We start from the raw sequence: 18,287 nt of genomic DNA on the forward strand, positions 1-18,287 counted from the left end.
CGTGGAGGACATTTCCAAATTTGACGCATCAGTTACAATAATGATGTCCTATACAATTCCCTATTTCCACTTGTAACATATGTTCCCGCGTTTTTTCAGGTGAACAATTGACTTTCCTTTGCATGTGTTTGTGACGGGTCCACTGGTGGTATCACTATTTGAAACTCATTCATAAACACATGCTCATGATATGGTCGGAATCGTGCTGAAAGCACATATTTCTTATGAATATGGAAAGGATTTGTCGCTTTTATGTATAAATAAGAAGTAACAAATCTACAGTTATACTTCTTCAAATTTCAAAACACAGCAGGTGTTTCCCCATTCTACCATGACGACAAGAAGGCATTAAAAATGGTTCTCCTTTGGTTCGCGTAATTACACACGAGCAAAAAGGTCAGCTATCTTAGAACATTCTGAAAAGGGTCACGGGTTGTCAAAACGTAACACATATTACTCAAAGTGTTACATCTGGTATTTTTAAACAACATTGTTTTGATAACCATAATTACATATCAAAGGTTTTCTGCTCAGCTGTGAGAACGCAGTGTGAGTTTGTCTGCACGTCATGCACGTGAAATGCGTTCCTTGTGTAAGGCGTTTGCACTGTGCTCAAGACTCGGGTGACTTGGTTGATGCATGTCATCGATCCCAATTGCGTGAATCGATGCTCATGATATTAATCACGGGATTGTCTGGTCCAGACTCGATTATTTACAGACCGCTGGAATATTGCTGAGTGCGGCGTTAAACAACAAACCAACCAACCAACCAACCTCAAGACTCGGGCTATGATACGCCCCGGGGCAAGTGTGCCATTTAATAAAATGCATCAATATAACGTGACTATGCTAATGGTCCTATTATGAGTAAATATTGATCAAGAAAAGAGTACTTTTCCGTTGCATTTCTATTCACGAAAAACTGCCACATCACGTTCAATGTATAGCATAAAATGCTGTCAACACAACTATCCCTTACTCTTAGTCTTGGTGTTATTAATATATTAATTCCACAACCTTTTGGGGCGGTCGGGTAGCCTAGTGGTTAAAGAGTTCGCTCGTCACGCCGAAGACCCGGGTTCGATTCCCGACATGGGTACAGTGTGTGAAGCCCATTTCTGGTGTCCCCCGCCGTGGTATTGCTGGAATATTGTTAAAAGCGGCGTAAAACCATACTCACTCACTCACTCACTCCACAACCTTTTATCAATATCGCCGTTGCAGAAGATGACTTAAGTCAGTTTCCAGTGTTAACATTGTGACACGTTATTCGTCAAAATATTCTGTGGTTGATTGGCAAAAAAGAAGTTCCGTCATTGCGGGATTTAACTAACACTTCAGTTAGTTAACGGCCTGTTTAAGACAACGGAACATAACGATTTCCTTGTGTATCCAGAATACCATGATCATTGATCATTGGTTTCAACCTACAGATAAACTAGACCGTATATTTAGCATTGTTATCAAAACTCAAGAGGGGGCACGTGTGGCCCAGTCGTCTAAGGCGCCGCGTTCCGCTGTGCTGAGTTGCGTCCCTTGGGCACGCCAGAAACCTATGATTGTGGGTTCGAACCCCGGTTCGCCCCAATTATGTTTCTAGGTTTGTCAGCACCCGGGCTCGTGGGTTTCACCGAAGTGTGAGAACTGCATCACTTCGGGCTTTCCTCCCACATTAAGCTGACACGCCGTGTAAAACTCAGTCTGGAATTCTGTTAAAAGCCGCATTAAACACAACTCACTCACTAGTCGTTCAAGAACCATTTTGGAATGGTTTTATATCAATTTCTTTTAATATTTATTTTCATATAGAGAATGTCTCTGTCTATGGAGAAATTGATCATTTTAATATCAGGGGGAAAGGCTAGAAAAAGATATTTTGTTTTCAGGTTTTACAAAATAAATATCGTTTACTGGGCCTGTTGTGTTCTGAAATTATTTATCCTCACAGATCAGAGCAATCTCATTAAAATCAGATCTAAGTTCTTGCTGCCGCTAAACAAAGATCTGAGGACATCCCATTAAGGGTCACGTCAGGACGAACTTTCGCGAACTTTGACCACCCACTGAAACGACTAAAGTAACAAGAAGTCAGAAAGCAGCTTTCTCGAGCTTTACGGCACCCGTTTCAACCTGGCGACTTCCATTTCAGACTACGCTTGAAAAATATGTTGACACAGTTCTCGATTAAAATGTTGAAAACTGAAGAAAAGAACATTCCGGAGTCTAACATATTGTTGAGATAGTATAGCAGTGCTTCCTACATACTGTGCAAAGCTTCCTCCGTTCATGTGTTTATCCAACTGAAGCGAGAGACAGACGATATTTTTGACGGAATCATTCGTACGGGCCGTAACTGTCGTTCGGAATACCCCGTGGTACCGTTTTCGAGGTTGCATGATTAGAAAACACATTCCGACTGTCACTTTCATGATCTGGTAAGCGACGCTTTGATTGGCCGGATGAAAGGTCGTTCTGACGTGACCCGTAATGGGATGTCCTCAGATATTTGCTTAGCGATAGCGAGAACTAGGATCATCTGATTTTAAGGAGATTGAGATTAGAGAAGGTGACAAACCTAAAAACATATCCAGGACGAATCTGAGATTCGAACTCGCGATCACTGATTTCTGGTACGCCCAAGGGACGCAACTCTACACAGCGCATTAGGCAACTGGGCCACAAGTGACCCCGGAATGAACAAGGTAGACAATGTAAGAATATCTAAGGCTAATTTTGCACGTACGTATGTAGAATTGGATAATTGCTATGTAGACTGTTACATATATATTGGACTTCGCTTTGTATCTTATAGGGATTGAACCCGGATCTTGTATCGAGAAAATACCACCCCATCCCCACATTCGGCCCTACCCCTACCCCTACCCTACCACCGCTCGACCACATCATCCCCATATTTCACCCCTAACCCTACCCCTACCACCGCTCCACCACCCCATCCCCACATTCACCCCTACCCCTACCACCGCTCCACCACCCCATCCCCACATTCACCCCTACCCCTACCACCGCACCACCGTCCCATCCCCACATTCACCCCTACCCCTACCACCGCTCCACCATCCCATCCCCACATTCACCCCTACCACTGCACCACCATCCCATCCCCACATTCACCCCTACCCCTACCACCGCTCCCCCACCCCATCCCCACATTCACCCCATCCCTACCACCGCTCCACCAACCCATCCCCACATTCACCCCTATCCCTACCACCGCTCCACCACGCCATCCCCACATTCACCTCTACCTCTACCACAGCTCCACCACCCCGTCCCCACATTCACCCCTACCACAGCTCCACCACCCCATACCCACATTCACCACTACCCCTACCACCGCACTACCACCCCATCCCAACATTCACCCCTACCCCTACCACTGCACCACCATCCCATCCCCACATTCACCCCATCCCTACCACCGCTCCACCATTCAATCCCCACATTCACCCCTACCTCTACCCCTGCCACTACACCACCATCCTATTCCCACATTCACCCCTACCCCTACCACCGCACCACCACCCCATCCCCACATTCCCCCCTACCCCTACCACCGCACCACCACCCCATCCCCACATTCACCCCTACCCCCACCCCTATTCCTACCCCTAAATCGCCAAACAGTTCGGCAGATGATTCTATTACATGCATCCAGTGACACACACACTGTCGTGTATCATCGACCCAAATTAGTAATGAATTTTACAAAACAAGTCCACAACTTCATATGTCATTTTTATTTCAAGTACAAGAAGTTAACGTTTATGGAGGAATAGCACAGCTCGGGTTGGCGAAGCAGTTAGACCAATATTCGTGTTGATGTTTGGCGTAGGCCTCATCGACACACGTGGACGGTGGGCAACAGACGCCGGACATTGGCCGATAACAAGCCAGGCCTGCAAGCAATACAAAATAAATCATTGTGTGTAGGCTATTGACATGTGAAGGCAATGCGGATTCATTTTAAGAATTTATGATTGATGGGGTGAGTGAGTGAATAAGGTTTTACGACGCGGTTTGCAATATTCCAGTATTATCACGATGGGGGACGTCAGAAATGCGCTTCACATATTTTATCCGTGTGGAAACTCGAACTCGCGATCGGGCCTTCGGCTTGACGAGCAAACGCTTTAGCCACTAGGCTACCCGACCGCCTAACACCCTGCCGTGGAGCTACGATACACACGTCAATCTGCCCGATGGGAGTGGCCATTAGTCAGTGGGAAGTAAGATTTTACTTATTTGAATTAGCATGGTGGGTTTTGAAATCTTCTCTAGATGGTGTCTGAGGCTTTACTCCCACATCAAGCTGACACGCCGTGATATAACTGGAATACTGTTGAAAGCGGCGTTAAACCCAACTCACTCACTCTTTACATTTTGAACACAGAAACGTTTATTATTTATTTTCCTTTCGTTAGTTTTCATGTTTTTCAAATCGTACACCTTGACCGATACCCGTGTTAGAAGATCCGGGGTAGAACAGGTCATCAGCAACCCATGCGTGCCGTAAGAGGTGACTATGCTTGTCGTAAGAGGCGACTAACGGGATCGGGTGGTCAGGCTCGCTGACTTGGTTGATGCATGTCATTGTACCCCAATTGCGTATATCGATGCTTATGATATCAATCACTGGATTGTCTGTTCCAGACTCGATTATTTACACACCGCCGTCACATAAATGAAATATTGCTGTGTGCAGCGTTAAACAACAAACAAACAAACCTTGACATACCACCTCAAAGCTATCAGTAACATTGCAGTGTATGGATCTGGTGGGAACGGGAACACACCTGTTTCTATATTTTTACGATCGGGAATACATTCTTATTAAATGCGAAGCTGTATTTTAGTCATCTTTTTACGTTTAACGTTTCTGTTTCTGAGCTGTTGCATGGTAGTCAGTAAAACCCATCAAGGCCCCCCTCAAAGCGTCTCAAAGTTCCTGGGTCGATAAATTCTACGCAATATGATGCATGGAAACTCAACGCCAGTCGTGTCGTGTTAAGGAACCGCGTTTCATCACGTTTCAAGGCGATGACTGCATACCCAACCATAACATATTTAGTTGCGTAAAGAAAGCTAATAATGGCTGGATTAATCATTCAAACTAAGAAAAAAATATGCTGTTCAACAATTGCAAATCACCTTTGTTTGTTGTTTATATACTTTGGCTATCAGGTTACATTCAGTTGAACGTGATGGCTTTATTCATGAATACAGAAACAATGCATTCACTTGTTCATCCAGCTCGGGGCTAATTTAAGTAACAGTTTTTTCGGCAGGTGTCTCAACTAAACTTCCTCAATTCACCTGATTCATTCGCAATTCTTAAACTGAACTGAACTTCAATAACTCATCATAACTTCCACATCTCACCTAAACTTCCTCATCTCAATTGAATTTCCAAATCTCACCTCAACTTAAACATCTCACCTGGACTTCCACAACTCACCTCAACGTCCAACACTCACCTCAACTTCCAAAACTCACCTCAACTTCCAAAACTCACCTCAACTTCCACAACTTACCTCAACTTCCACAACTCACCTGGACTTCCACATCTAACCTCAACTTCCACAACTCACCTGGACTTCCACAACTCACCTCAACTTCCACAACTCACCTCAACTTCCACAACTCACCTAAACTTCCACAACTCACCTAAACTTCCACATCTCACCTGGACCTCCACAACTCACCTGTGTCACACTGGCACGAGCTGTCACATATCTCCCCCTTCACGGATTTCTTAGTGCTGCACGTGCCATTACGCGTACCTCCAAGCGTTCCAAACCCACCGAATCCGCCTGGTAATGACAACGATATTGACAAGGAGATGAGACATTGACCACTGGTGGGGATGAAAGTGATGAAGACAGTGTGATGGACATTGTAGTGGTGGTTGTGATGGTACTGATGTTAGAGGTGATGTTATGAAGGTGAAGTTGATTGTCGTGGATGCTGCCGATGTAAAGCAGGTATGAGATATAATTACTCTGATGACAGAGGCGTTCAGTGGCCGTCGGGTCGAGGCGAATGTCCTTCTTACAGGTTTAGTAAGTAATATTTCCATATTTAGTTTGTATTTCCAAGTCTCACCAAATTGTCCATTGCCCTGGTCTGTTGAAATGACCTTGTCGTTGCTGTCCCTGCAACAGCTGCCGCAGGTGTGGGAACTAGTGCAGTGCGTCCCAGGTGCCGCCCCCTAGTGTGGAACAAAACAGGAGTGAGTGAGTGACTATGCTTGTCGTTGGTGGCGACTAACTGGATCGGGTGGTCAGGCTCGCTGACTTGGTTGATGCAAGTCATCGTATCCCAATTGCATGGATCGATCCTCATGATATCAATCAATGCATTGTCTGGTCCAGACTCGATTATTTACACACCGGAATAGCTGGAATATTGCTGAGGGCGGCGTTAAACAACCAACAAAACAAACCAAACCAAATCAGCGACCAGTGAGTGGAATATTTTAGACAACACATGCCATAAGAAAGGGTTAATATAGATTATTAAGACATTGTTAAAGGTTGAACGCTTTTTGCTCTAACTGCCGGGGGAGGATTGGTAGCCTAGTGTTTAAACCATTTGCTCGCCACGTCGAAAGTCCAGGTTCGATTCCCCAGATGGGTACAATATATGAAGCCTATTTCTATTTGGTTTGATGGTGGCTAAATAAAACAAACAATAAATGGTTATTCGATGGTGATGGATTTGATACGGGTATAATAGTTGTGTTTTGACCCTTAAAGTGGCGGTATTTCGGCGAATGTTTTCGGCCCGGTAACGTTTTGATAACGTGTGTAATTTTTTGGTCAAATCCAATTTTCAAGTGTACACTTTCTTTTTCAAGGCAGTATATTTGCCGGGGATTGACGTCACAAAAGTAATACTCTACCTCGACGTGATAGAGGAGTACCTGAAATATAGATAGTAAAACAAAATTAGAAAAATGATTGAAACATGTTGTATACTATTGCGCCTTATTACTTACTCGTTACTCGCGGTACAGTTCCGGTACTTCCACAAAACCTGTGAGGTTCTTCGCAAAAACGAAATTACCAAGAAAACTGAAATACTCGAAACACAGAGCGGTTGTGAGGAGAAAGTGTCGACATAAAAAGAGGTTGTTAAGAGAAAGTGTCGACATACAAACAGGTTGTTAGGAGAAAGTGTTGACATAAAAAGAGGTTGTTAAGAGAAAGTGTTGACATAGAGAGGGGTTGTTAGGAGAAAGTGTTGACATACAAAGAGGTTGTTAAGAGAAAGTGTCGACATACAGAGAGGTTGTTAGGAGTAAGTGTCGACAAACAGAGAGGTTGATAGGAGAAAGTGTCGACATACAAACAGGTTGTTAAGAGAATGTGTCGACATAGAGCGGTTGTGAGGAGAAAGTGTCGACATACAGAGAGGTAGTTAAGAGAAAGTGTCGACATAAAAAGAGGTTGTTAAGAGAAAGTGTCGACATACAGAGAGGTAGTTAGGAGAAAGTGTCGACATACAAACAGGTTGTTAGGAGAAAGTGTCGACATAAAAAGAGGTTGTTAAGAGAAAGTGTCGACATACAAACAGGTTGTTAGGAGAAAGTGTCGACATAAAAAGAGGTTGTTAAGAGAAAGTGTTGACATAGAGAGGGGTTGTTAGGAGAAAGTGTTGACATACAAAGAGGTTGTTAAGAGAAAGTGTCGACATACAGAGAGGTTGTTAGGAGTAAGTGTCGACAAACAGAGAGGTTGATAGGAGAAAGTGTCGACATACAAACAGGTTGTTAAGAGAATGTGTCGACATAGAGGGGTTGTTAGGAGAAAGTGTCGACATACAGAGAGGTTGTTAGGAGTAAGTGTCGACATACAAAGAGGTTGTCAGGAGAAAGTGTCCAAACACAGAGAGATTGTCAGGGGAATGTGTTGAAAGTACCACAACGGCTAACTTAATATCAGTCAATTTGGTCATTGAATTGTCTGATCCAGACTCGATTATTTACAGACCGTCGTCATATAGCTGGAATATTGCTGAGAGCGGCGTTAAACAACAAACAAACAAACACAATAAGGAAAGACATACTCACCAACACAACACAGAGAGCCACAACCGTCTTCATGTTTACAGTGCTGGGTAGTGACAAACAGGTGATTCTTCACACCACACCTGACAGGTGTAACTTCTGATCGTGATAGTAGCCATAACGCCGTTATCTTGATCAGAACAAGGTGCTTGGTTCTGTGCTGATTGTTGGATAGGGTTATTGTACTTTGTAGTACACGCTTCAAAAAAGGAAACGCACAGGTAGATTTTAAGTAAATGTATTGCACCAAATTAAGTCGATATATTCAATTTAATATCAAAGATACAAATATGAAATTTTGGAGCTCGATAGTCACATGTTGTCGTTGTACAAAGGCATTGAAAACTGTTTATTGTCATTGTCACAGAAGGCCACAAGGTTGCGCTGAACTCAGTATCTCGTGTGACCGCCCCGGGCAACAATCACGGCTCTGCACCTCCTCGGCACTGACTGGATAAGTGTACGAATTCTGGAATTCTGCGGAATTCTGCGCCATTCTGTTTGTAACGCGTTGGCCAGTTGTGGGAGTCTCTGTGTCGTGTTCTGACGTTGATGTACACGTCGATCGAGTTCTTCCCAGAGGTGTTCGATTTTGTTAAGATCTGGAGATCTCGACGACCAGGGCAAGTCGTTGAAGTTGGCATTATGGAGGTAATATACCGAGACACGAGCTCTGTGCGGTGGGGCGTTGTCCTTTTGAAACAGATCCCTCTGGCAAGTGATGCAGAGCTATAATGCAGTGCATGATGCCAACATACCTACAAACCTAATGTGGGATTCGAACCCACGGCCACAGGTTTCTGGCGCAGCTAAGGGACACAACTCTGCAAAGGTAACTACGGCGTCTCAGACTTAGAAACTACTTGGTTAATATGCGTCACTGTATGCACATTTCTAGGAAGTAACGTCGCACTTAATCATTTCAAAATACATTTTCCATCGATATAGGAACATGAGAATAACATCTGATTCTATAATCAATCAATAAAACTCACTACCATGTATGCAATGAAACCTCACGGTTGACAAATGTGGGCCCACCTGTTGCGGTCACAATATGATGGAAAAAGTGGTCCCACAGTTTAGAAAATGGTTGTGGAAGAGGATGTGTACATCACACTCGCCCAGCTAAACTACTGACTTTTACCCAAGGGATTAAATGGCAAATTAATACTAAGATCGATGACAACGTACAGCGTGACTAATCCCACTTTTAGCAAATGAGTCATTATCAGATTGGAGTATAATTCATATCACCCCAAGGTTATTTTTGTCTATCGGACAGTTATGATATTTGGCAATTTTATAGATAAGGTTGTATTCTGACATAAAATCCAAATGTGAGTATTTAACATTAATTATTTTTTAAATATTTGGTTGATGGGGTTGGGGTGAACACCATCTGTGCCCAACTTCTTAGTCAACTCCGTATCGTACACTTGTGGCAGGCATTCAGAAACGTATTCGATCTTGACTTGAGTTCCACTGCAATAGGGAGCACCGGTAGCCTGAACCTTCTGACTGTAAGTCACCAATTTCTTCACGCTATGTGACATTTGGAAGACTTCTTCACCAATCCATGCTAAGTTTTCACAGTGAACTTTCGCAGTTACATGTCCACTCTCTGAAGATCCGGGTAAGAACAGGTCTTCAGCAACCCATGCTTGCCGTAAAATGTGACTAATCTTGTCATAAGAGGCGACTAACGGGGTCGGTGGTCAGGCTCGCTGACTTGGTTGATGCAAGTCACCCTATCCCAATTGCCTGGATCGATGCCCATGATGATAACTGAATTGTCTGGTCTCGATTTTCTTCAGACTGCCGTTATATAGCTGGAAAATTGCAGAGTGCGTCGTTGAACTACAAACAAAACATGCTTATTTTTGTTTTTATTTTTGGATATACTGTGAGAGTGGACATATAGATGTGACGGTGTGTATATAGATATGATAGACTGGACATAATGTAGATGTGAGACAGTGGCGACGTTTAGTAATCATTTTCATTCTGTCAAATACATCATTACATATTTATATCAAAAAGAATAACCATCATCGCCACCCTCACCCGGTGTGCTAAATCCATTTGCCACCCTGATGACCTCAACAGTGAACTTCACCATTGCAAGAAAACCTTCACGTCCTTCAACAGTTACCCTGCCCACTTGGTCTCCAAAACCATATGCAAGGCCCTCAAGAACTAAACCTGCCCATCAGAATCACCATACCCTACCAATGCCCTGTCACTCATCAGATTTCCCGCCTCATCAAGAACAAAGCCAACATATTAAAAAGATCAATTTCTCCTGAAGCAGAGACATTCTCAATATGAAAACCTTCTCTAGCGGCAAGTCCATCAAGACCCATCTACAAGCCAATGGCAGAGGCACAAGCAGTTTAAGTCCCAAGACCAGAGGATGTGTATACCAGATCTCCTGCAACTGTGGCCACCAATACATTGGAGAAACCATCAGACCCCTCAACACTAGACTCAAAGAACACCAGACCTCTGTAAACAAACTCGACCTGAAATCCGCTATTTCGGAACATATAATCAAGAACCAAGACCATAACATCATGTGGGAAGTCACCAAAGTCCTGTCCAACAACAACAACAACTGGCGACGAAGAAAACTGCAAGAAGCCTTTGACATCAGGAGACACCAGCCAGCCATGAACCGTGACCAGGGAACCTATCTGCCTCGTGCTTGGGACTTATTGCACTGATCTTCGTCAGTATCTAAATTGTTTGATGGGCATTACTTAGAAGTTAACGGATGACTAAGTAGATACAATTTATGGATAACAACTTCTTTAATTACTTATGTATGCAATTGTTGTTACTGTTAATCCTCCACCTACTATATATAGTATGTACTAAGTCCCTCATTCAGTCTTCCTTGACAACGGTATAAGGATCTATACCGAAACGTTGCCTTTACAGTATTAAAAAAGTTGTTACCCATAAATTGTGTCTGCCTATTATCTAGCTGGCTTCCATTTGCCCATTGATGTTTCTATTCTTTTACCTATCAGTGCTAATTACCCCCAGCCTCCCGTTTGCCCATTGTCCATTGTCAGTTATCAGTGATAATTTAGTCCTGGCTTCCAGTTGTCCATAACTATCAGTGCAAATTATTGTAAAGTGTTGGCTTCCATTGTCTATTGCTAATCACCCATCAGCGGCAATAATCTGTTTGCTTCCATTGTTAAGTTTCCACCTTTTGTTATCTTATTACTTTTGTTGTTCTTACATGTACATATATCTGCTCTCTGCCTCACTGCATTCATTCACCTGATGAAGGAGTAAGCATGTACTACGAAACGTTGTGTTCCTCGTAATAAAGAAGGTATCATCCATAAATTCTCTTCATTAAAAGAATAACTGTTTCTGTCCCTTTGTTCCAGTTTATTTGCAGGAGATAAATATGTTTGATATATATAAAATTCCACTTAGCCTCTCCTCGTTTAGATTACCCATGCCTTTGACGGCTGTTGAGGACTAACAGGCACGCAGCTGTAACACTGTCGCTAGAGCTGAATACGTGTAGAAGGAATTATCAGGGCAATCAAGGAAGGAATCGGGTAGATTCAAGACAATAATCTCCTCCGTCCTGGAGGTTAACCTACTATGTGGCAGTAGATAGAATTTTATTTCTGGTAGGGGACACGGGTGGCCCAGTCGTCTAAGGCGCCGCGATCCGCTGTGCTGAGTTGCGTCCCTTGGGCACGCCAGAAACCTATGATTGTGGGTTCGAATCCCGGTTCGCCCCAATTATGTTTCTAAGTTTGTCAGCACCCGGGCTCGTGGGTTTCACCGAAGTGTGAGACCTGCATCACTTCGGGCTTTCCTCCCACATTAAGCTGACACGCCGTGATATAACCCAGTCTGGAATACTGTTAAAAGCCGCGTTAAACACAACTCACTCACTAGTCGTTCAAGAACCACTTTGCAATGGTTTTATATCTATTTCTTTTAATATTTATTTTCATATTGAGAATGTCTCTGCTTCAGGAGAAATTGATCTTTTTAATATCAGGGGGAAAGGCTAGAAAAAGATATTTTGTTTTCAGGTTATAAAATATGAATATCGTTCACTGGGCTTGTTGTGTTCTGAAATTATTTATCCTCACAGATCAGAGAAAAGTCTGTATATCTTGAAACTCCGCCTGAACAGCCTGATGTGGGTTGAAAGCCCGAAGTGAGACAGGTCGTAGACGTTTACCGCTTTTATGAAACCTACAAGGTGACAAACCTAGAAACATATTCAGGGCGAATCTGGGATTCGAACTCGCGATCTCTGATTTCTGGCACGCCCAAGGGACGCAACTCTACACAGCGCTTTAGGTAACTGGGCCACAAGTGACTCCGGAATGAACACAGTAGACAATGTATGAATATCTAGGGCTAATTTTGCAAATACGTATGTAGAATTGGACACTGTATGGAATGTTACATATATATTTGACTTTGTATCTTATAGGGATTGAACCTGGATTTTGTATCGAGAGAACACGTGACCTGTTGAGCTTTTCATGTGACCTTGACCTAAACAGAATCAACAAGAATTCTCCAAACTTTATTTTAATGTTTTTTAATTTCTGTATTTGTACAGTATTTGTTTGAATTATTTCGTCATTGTTGGTAATGCGTCTGTTCATCAAGCCGAAGTCCGGGTTCGATTCCCAAGATGGGTACAAAGAATGGTTACTCTACAGTCATACGGCTTATAAATATCATTAAGGGGCGTGAAACCCCCCTCACTTATCTTCGATTAAAGTTATGATGAAATTCCGTGAAACGTTACTTTCAGTATGATTGCACGCGTGTGCGTGCCTGCGCGCGTGTGTGTGTATGTGTGTGTGTCGGCCTCTCCTAGTTCTATCCCCTTCATGCCGATCCCCAGGCAGGGTAACAACAAGTACCATCGTTTAACGTGTTTTGGTATGACGCGGCCAGGAAATTGAACAACCGACCTTCTGGCAGCCAAACAAACCACTGTAAACCCATGTGACGATGTGGTGACACAACAACCATATAGTCATTGACTGGCCGCCCACGCATAAGCTGAAGACATCATTTAAGAAGGTAAAGACATTGTGCAAATTTCAAACACTGATGATCAGCCTTTATTTAACAACAGCGCCCACATCCACAACCATCCCACCACGACAAAAAAAACACACTCCCAATCCTCCCGCACCCCTTCCAAAATCACACCACAACAACCACCCCACCCTGTACCACCACCACAGCCACCCCTACGACTACCATCACTCCACCACCACGACTACACCAACCCCTACCCCCACTCATACCACCGCTCCATCACCACATTCACCCCTACCTCTACTGTTGACAATAAGTGAAATCATTTTTCGTTTTAATTTAAGCTGCTACTGAATAGCAATTTATGTTTTTCCGTAACTTTCGAGAATTACTTCCCCTTAGTTTCACCTACGGTCACATTCGTCACCACTCGCCCCTTTCCGTAACCTGCAAGAAGACTCGACCCCCTATCGATGAATGTTATGTGCGAAAATACGACAAACCAATCAGAATGCGTGTATGATTTCAAGTACTTCTTCAAAGAATCCCTCAGAAATAATTTTTGATTTTACATATGTCTTGCATCTAAAAATATACCCAAGACAGTTAAATGTGTTCAATCATACTGTATTATTCCGCAAGTCCCGATGTGCTTTAAATTGCATCTGAAATATATATGATATATGGGGAAATATATGTGAACCATTACGCAACGAATTGACAATTGTTTTAGGTATGCCCGTTTGCGCTAAGACGGAACCCGGTCGCAAAAATGGCCACGAGAGGGGCACGAGTCGCTATTCGGCTTGTCCCGGAATAACACGAGTTGGCCACGAATGCTGCGGTCCAACACATCAACACCCTTATTACCGTTCCACCACCGCAGCCAACCCTATCTTCCCCTCAATCGCCAAACAGTTCGGCAGATGATTCTATTACATGCATCCTGTAACACATACACTGTAGTGTATTATCGACCCAAATTAGTGATTAATTTTACAAAACAAATCTCACAACTTATAAGAAGTTACCGTTTATTTAGGAAAAGCACAGTTCGGGTTGGCGAAACAGTTAGCCCAATATTCGTGTTGATGTTTGGCGTAGGCCTCATCGACACACGTGGACGGTGGGCAACAGACGCCGGACATTGGCCGATAACAAGCCAGGCCTGCAAGCAATACAGAATAAATCATTGTGTGTAGTAGGATATTGATATGTGAAGGCAATGTAGATTAGTTTTAAAAATTCATGATCGATGGGGCGAGTGATTGAGGAAGGTTTTACGACGCGGTTTGCAATATTCCAACATTATCACGATGGGGGACGTGAGAAATGGGCTTCACATATTTTATCCATGTGGAAACTCAGGGTGACGAGCGAACGCTTTAGCCACAAGGCTACCCGACCAAGTCATTGGGCAGTACGATCTTACTTATTTGAATTGGCGTGGTGGATTTTAGGCCTTATTCCAACATTAAGTTGACACGCCGTGATATAACTGAATACTATTAAAAGCGGTATTAAACTCAACTCACTCACTCTTTAGATAGTAAACATTCTGAACACTGAAACGATTATTATTTATTCTCCTTACGTTAGTTTTAATGTTTTTCAAATCGTACACCTTGACCGATACCCGTGTTAGAAGAATTAGAAGAATTGGTCTTCAGCAACCCATGCTTGCCGTAAAAGGCGACTATGCTTGTCGTAAGAGGCGACTAACGGGATCGGGTGGTAAGGCTTGGTTGATGCATGTCATTGTACCCCAATTGCGTGTGTTGATGCTTATGATATCAATCACTGGATTGTCTGTTTCAGACTCGATCATTTACACACCACCGTCATATAAATGGAATATTGCTGTGTGCGGCGTTAAACAACAAACAAAAAACAAACAAACCTTGACCCAGCACCTCAAAGCTATCAGTAACATTGCAGTGTATGAATCTGGTGGGAAAAGGAACACACCTGTTTTTATATTTTTACGATCGGGAATACATTCTTATTAAATGCGAAGCTGTGTTTTAGTCATCGTTTTACGTTTAACGTTTCTGTTTCTGGGTTGTTGCACGGTAGTCATTAAAACCCATCAAAGACCCCCTCAAAGCGTCTCAAAGTTCCTGGGTCGATACATTATACGCAATATGATGCATCGAAACTCAACGCCAGTCGTGTCGTGTTAAGGAACCGCGTTTCATCACGTTTCAAGGCGATGACTACAGACCCAACCATAACATATTTAGTTGCATAAAGAAAGGTAACAATGGCTGGATTAATCATTCAAACTATAAAAAAAATATTTTCTTCAACAATTGCAAATCCCCTTTGTTTGTTGTTTATATACTTTGGCTGTCAGGTTACATTCAGCTGAACGTGATAGTTTTATTCATGAATACAGAAACAATGCATTCACTTGTTCATCCAGCTTGGGGATTATTTAAGTAACAGTTTTTTCTGCAGGTGTCTCAACTAAACTTCCTCAATTCACCTGATTCATTCGCAATTCTTAAACTGAACTGAACTTCAATAACTCATCATAACTTCCACATCTCACCTCAACTTCCACAACTCACCTCAACTTCCACACCTCACCTAAACTCACCTAAACTTCCACATCTCACCTGGACCTCCACAACTCACCTGTGTCACACTGGCACGAGCTGTCACATATTTCCCCCTTCACAGATTTCTTGGTGCTGCACGTGCCATTACGCGTACCTCCAAGGGTTCCAAACCCACCGAATCCGCCTGGTAATGACAACGATATTGACATGGAGATGAGACATTGACCACTGGTGGGGATGAAAGTGATGAAGACAGTGTGATGGACATTGTAGTGGTGGTTGTGATGGTACTGATGTTAGAGGTGATGTTATGAAGGTGAAGTTGGTTGTCGTGGATGCTGCCGATGTAAAGCAGGTATGAGATATGATTACTCTGATGACAGAGGTGGTCAGTGTCACAGAATTCTTTAAATTATGACGCCCAAATTATGACTCGAAGTGGCCACCGGGCCGAGGAGACCCTCCTTCTTTCAGGTTTAGTATGTATTGTTTCCATTTTTAGTTTGTATTTCCAAGTCTCACCAAATGGTCCATTGCCCTGGTCTGTTGAAATGACCTTGTCGTTGCTGTCCCTGCAACAGCTGCCACAGGTGTGGGAACTAGTGCAGTGCGTCCCAGGTGCCGCTCCCTAGCGTTAAACAAAACAGGAGTGAGTGAGTGAGTGATTGAAAATTACCATTATTCTGATAACTTCTCCATTATTCATTTGTCATCTTCAACGAATAGGTCTTCAGCAACCCATCCTTGCCTTAGGAGGTGACTATGCTTGTCGTAAAAGGCGACTAACGGGATCGGGAGGTCAGGCTCGTTTACTTGGTTGATGCATTACGTGGATCGATGCTCATGATATCAATCACTGCATTGTTTGGTCCAGACTCGATTATTTACACACCGGAATAGCTGGAATATTGCTGAGTGCGGCGTTAAACAACAAACAAAACAAACCAAATCAGCGACCAGTTGATTGGAATATTTTAGACAACACATGCCATAAGACAGGATTAGTATAGATTGTTAAGACATTGTTAAAGGATGAACGCTTTTTGTTCTAACTGCCGGGGACGGTTGGGTAGCCTAGTGGTTAAACCATTCGCTCGCCACGTCGAAAGTCTAGGTTCGATTCCCCAGATGGGTACAATGTAGGAGGCCTATTTCTGGTGTCCCCCGCCGTGATATAGCTGGAATATTGCTAAAAGCGGCGTAAAACCATACTCACAAACTTCCGGCGAAAAGGAAGTATACACCCAAGTTTGATGATGGCTAAATAAAACAAACAATAATTGGTTATTCGATGGTGATGTATTTGATACGGGTATCATCCTTGTGTTTTGACCCTTAAAGTGGCGGTATTTCGGCGAATGTTTTCGGCCCTGTAACGTTTTGATAACGTGTGTAATTATTTGGTCAAATCCAATTTTCAAGTGTACACTTTCTTTTACAAGGCAGTATATTTGCCGGGGATTGACGTCATAAAAGTAATACTCTACCTCGACGTGATAGAGGAGCACCTGAAATATAGATATTAATATAATATTAGAAAAATGATTGGAACATGTTGTATACTATTGCGCCTTATTACTTACTCGTTTCTCGCGGTACAGTTCCGGAAACGTACTTCCACAAAACCTGTGCGGTTCTTCCGCAAAGACGAAATTACCGAGAAAAATGTTTAGAGATATATTCGAAACACAGAGAGGTTGTTAGGAGAAAGTATCGACAGACAGAAAGGTTGTAAGGAGAAAGTGTCGACATACAGAGAGGTTGTTAGGAGAAAGTGTTGGCATACAGAGAGGTTGTTAGGATAAAGTGTCGACATAGAGAGAGGTTGTTAGGAGAAAGTGTTGACATAGAGAGAGGTTGTCAGGATAAAGTGTTGACATACAGAGAGGTTGTCAGGAGAAAGTGTCGACTTACAAAGAGGTTGTTAGGAGAAAGTGTCGACATACAGAGAGGTTAGGAGAAAGTGTCGAGAGGTTGTCAGGGGAATATGTCGAAAGTACCACAGCGGATGTCTAGTCCAGACTCGATTATTTACAGATCGCCGTCAAATAGCTGGAATGTTGCTGAGAGCGGCGTTAAACAACAAACAAACAAACACAATAAGGACAGACATACTCACCAACACAACACAGAGAGCCACAACTGTCTTCATGTTTACAGTGCTGGGTAGTGACAAACAGGTGATTCTTCACACCACACCTGACAGGTGTAACTTCTGATTGTGATAGTACCCATAACGCCGTTATCTTGATCAGAACAAGGTGCTTGGTTCTGTGCTGGTTGTTGGATAAGGTTGTTGTACTTTGTAGTACACTCTTCAAAAAAGGAAACGCACAGGTAGATTTTAAGTAAATGTATTGCACCAAATTAAGTCGATATATTCAATTTAATATCATAGATACAAATATGAAATTTTGGAGCTCAATAGTCACATGTTGTCGTTGTACACAGGCATTGAAAACTGTTTATTGTCATGTCACATAAGGCCACAAGGTTGCGCTGAACCCAGTATCTCGTGTGACCGCCCCGGGCAGCAATCACGGCTCTACATCTCCTAGGCAATCACTGGATAAGTGTACG

At 43.0% G+C, this 18,287-nt stretch overlaps 1 protein-coding gene across 1 annotated transcript; it reads right to left on the bottom strand.

Annotated features, from left to right (window-relative positions):
* Positions 1 to 3,748: 3,748 nt before the first annotated feature.
* LOC124121204 (uncharacterized protein K04H4.2-like) lies at positions 3,749 to 17,941 on the bottom strand. Its single transcript, XM_048391565.1, has 10 exons — positions 17,827 to 17,941; positions 17,195 to 17,215; positions 16,230 to 16,335; positions 15,784 to 15,891; positions 14,179 to 14,311; positions 8,098 to 8,140; positions 6,928 to 6,948; positions 6,129 to 6,234; positions 5,729 to 5,836; positions 3,749 to 3,922 (listed from the first exon to the last, which is right to left on the bottom strand). Exons 1-10 carry the CDS (start codon positions 17,857 to 17,859, stop codon positions 3,789 to 3,791), a joined length of 813 nt encoding a protein of 270 aa, XP_048247522.1. The 5' UTR covers positions 17,860 to 17,941; the 3' UTR covers positions 3,749 to 3,788.
* Positions 17,942 to 18,287: the final 346 nt, after the last annotated feature.

This window comes from Haliotis rufescens, unplaced genomic scaffold (genome assembly GCF_023055435.1).
Source record: "Haliotis rufescens isolate VD_foot unplaced genomic scaffold, xgHalRufe1.0.p SCAF_10, whole genome shotgun sequence".
NCBI classification, from domain to species: Eukaryota; Metazoa; Mollusca; class Gastropoda; order Lepetellida; family Haliotidae; genus Haliotis; species Haliotis rufescens.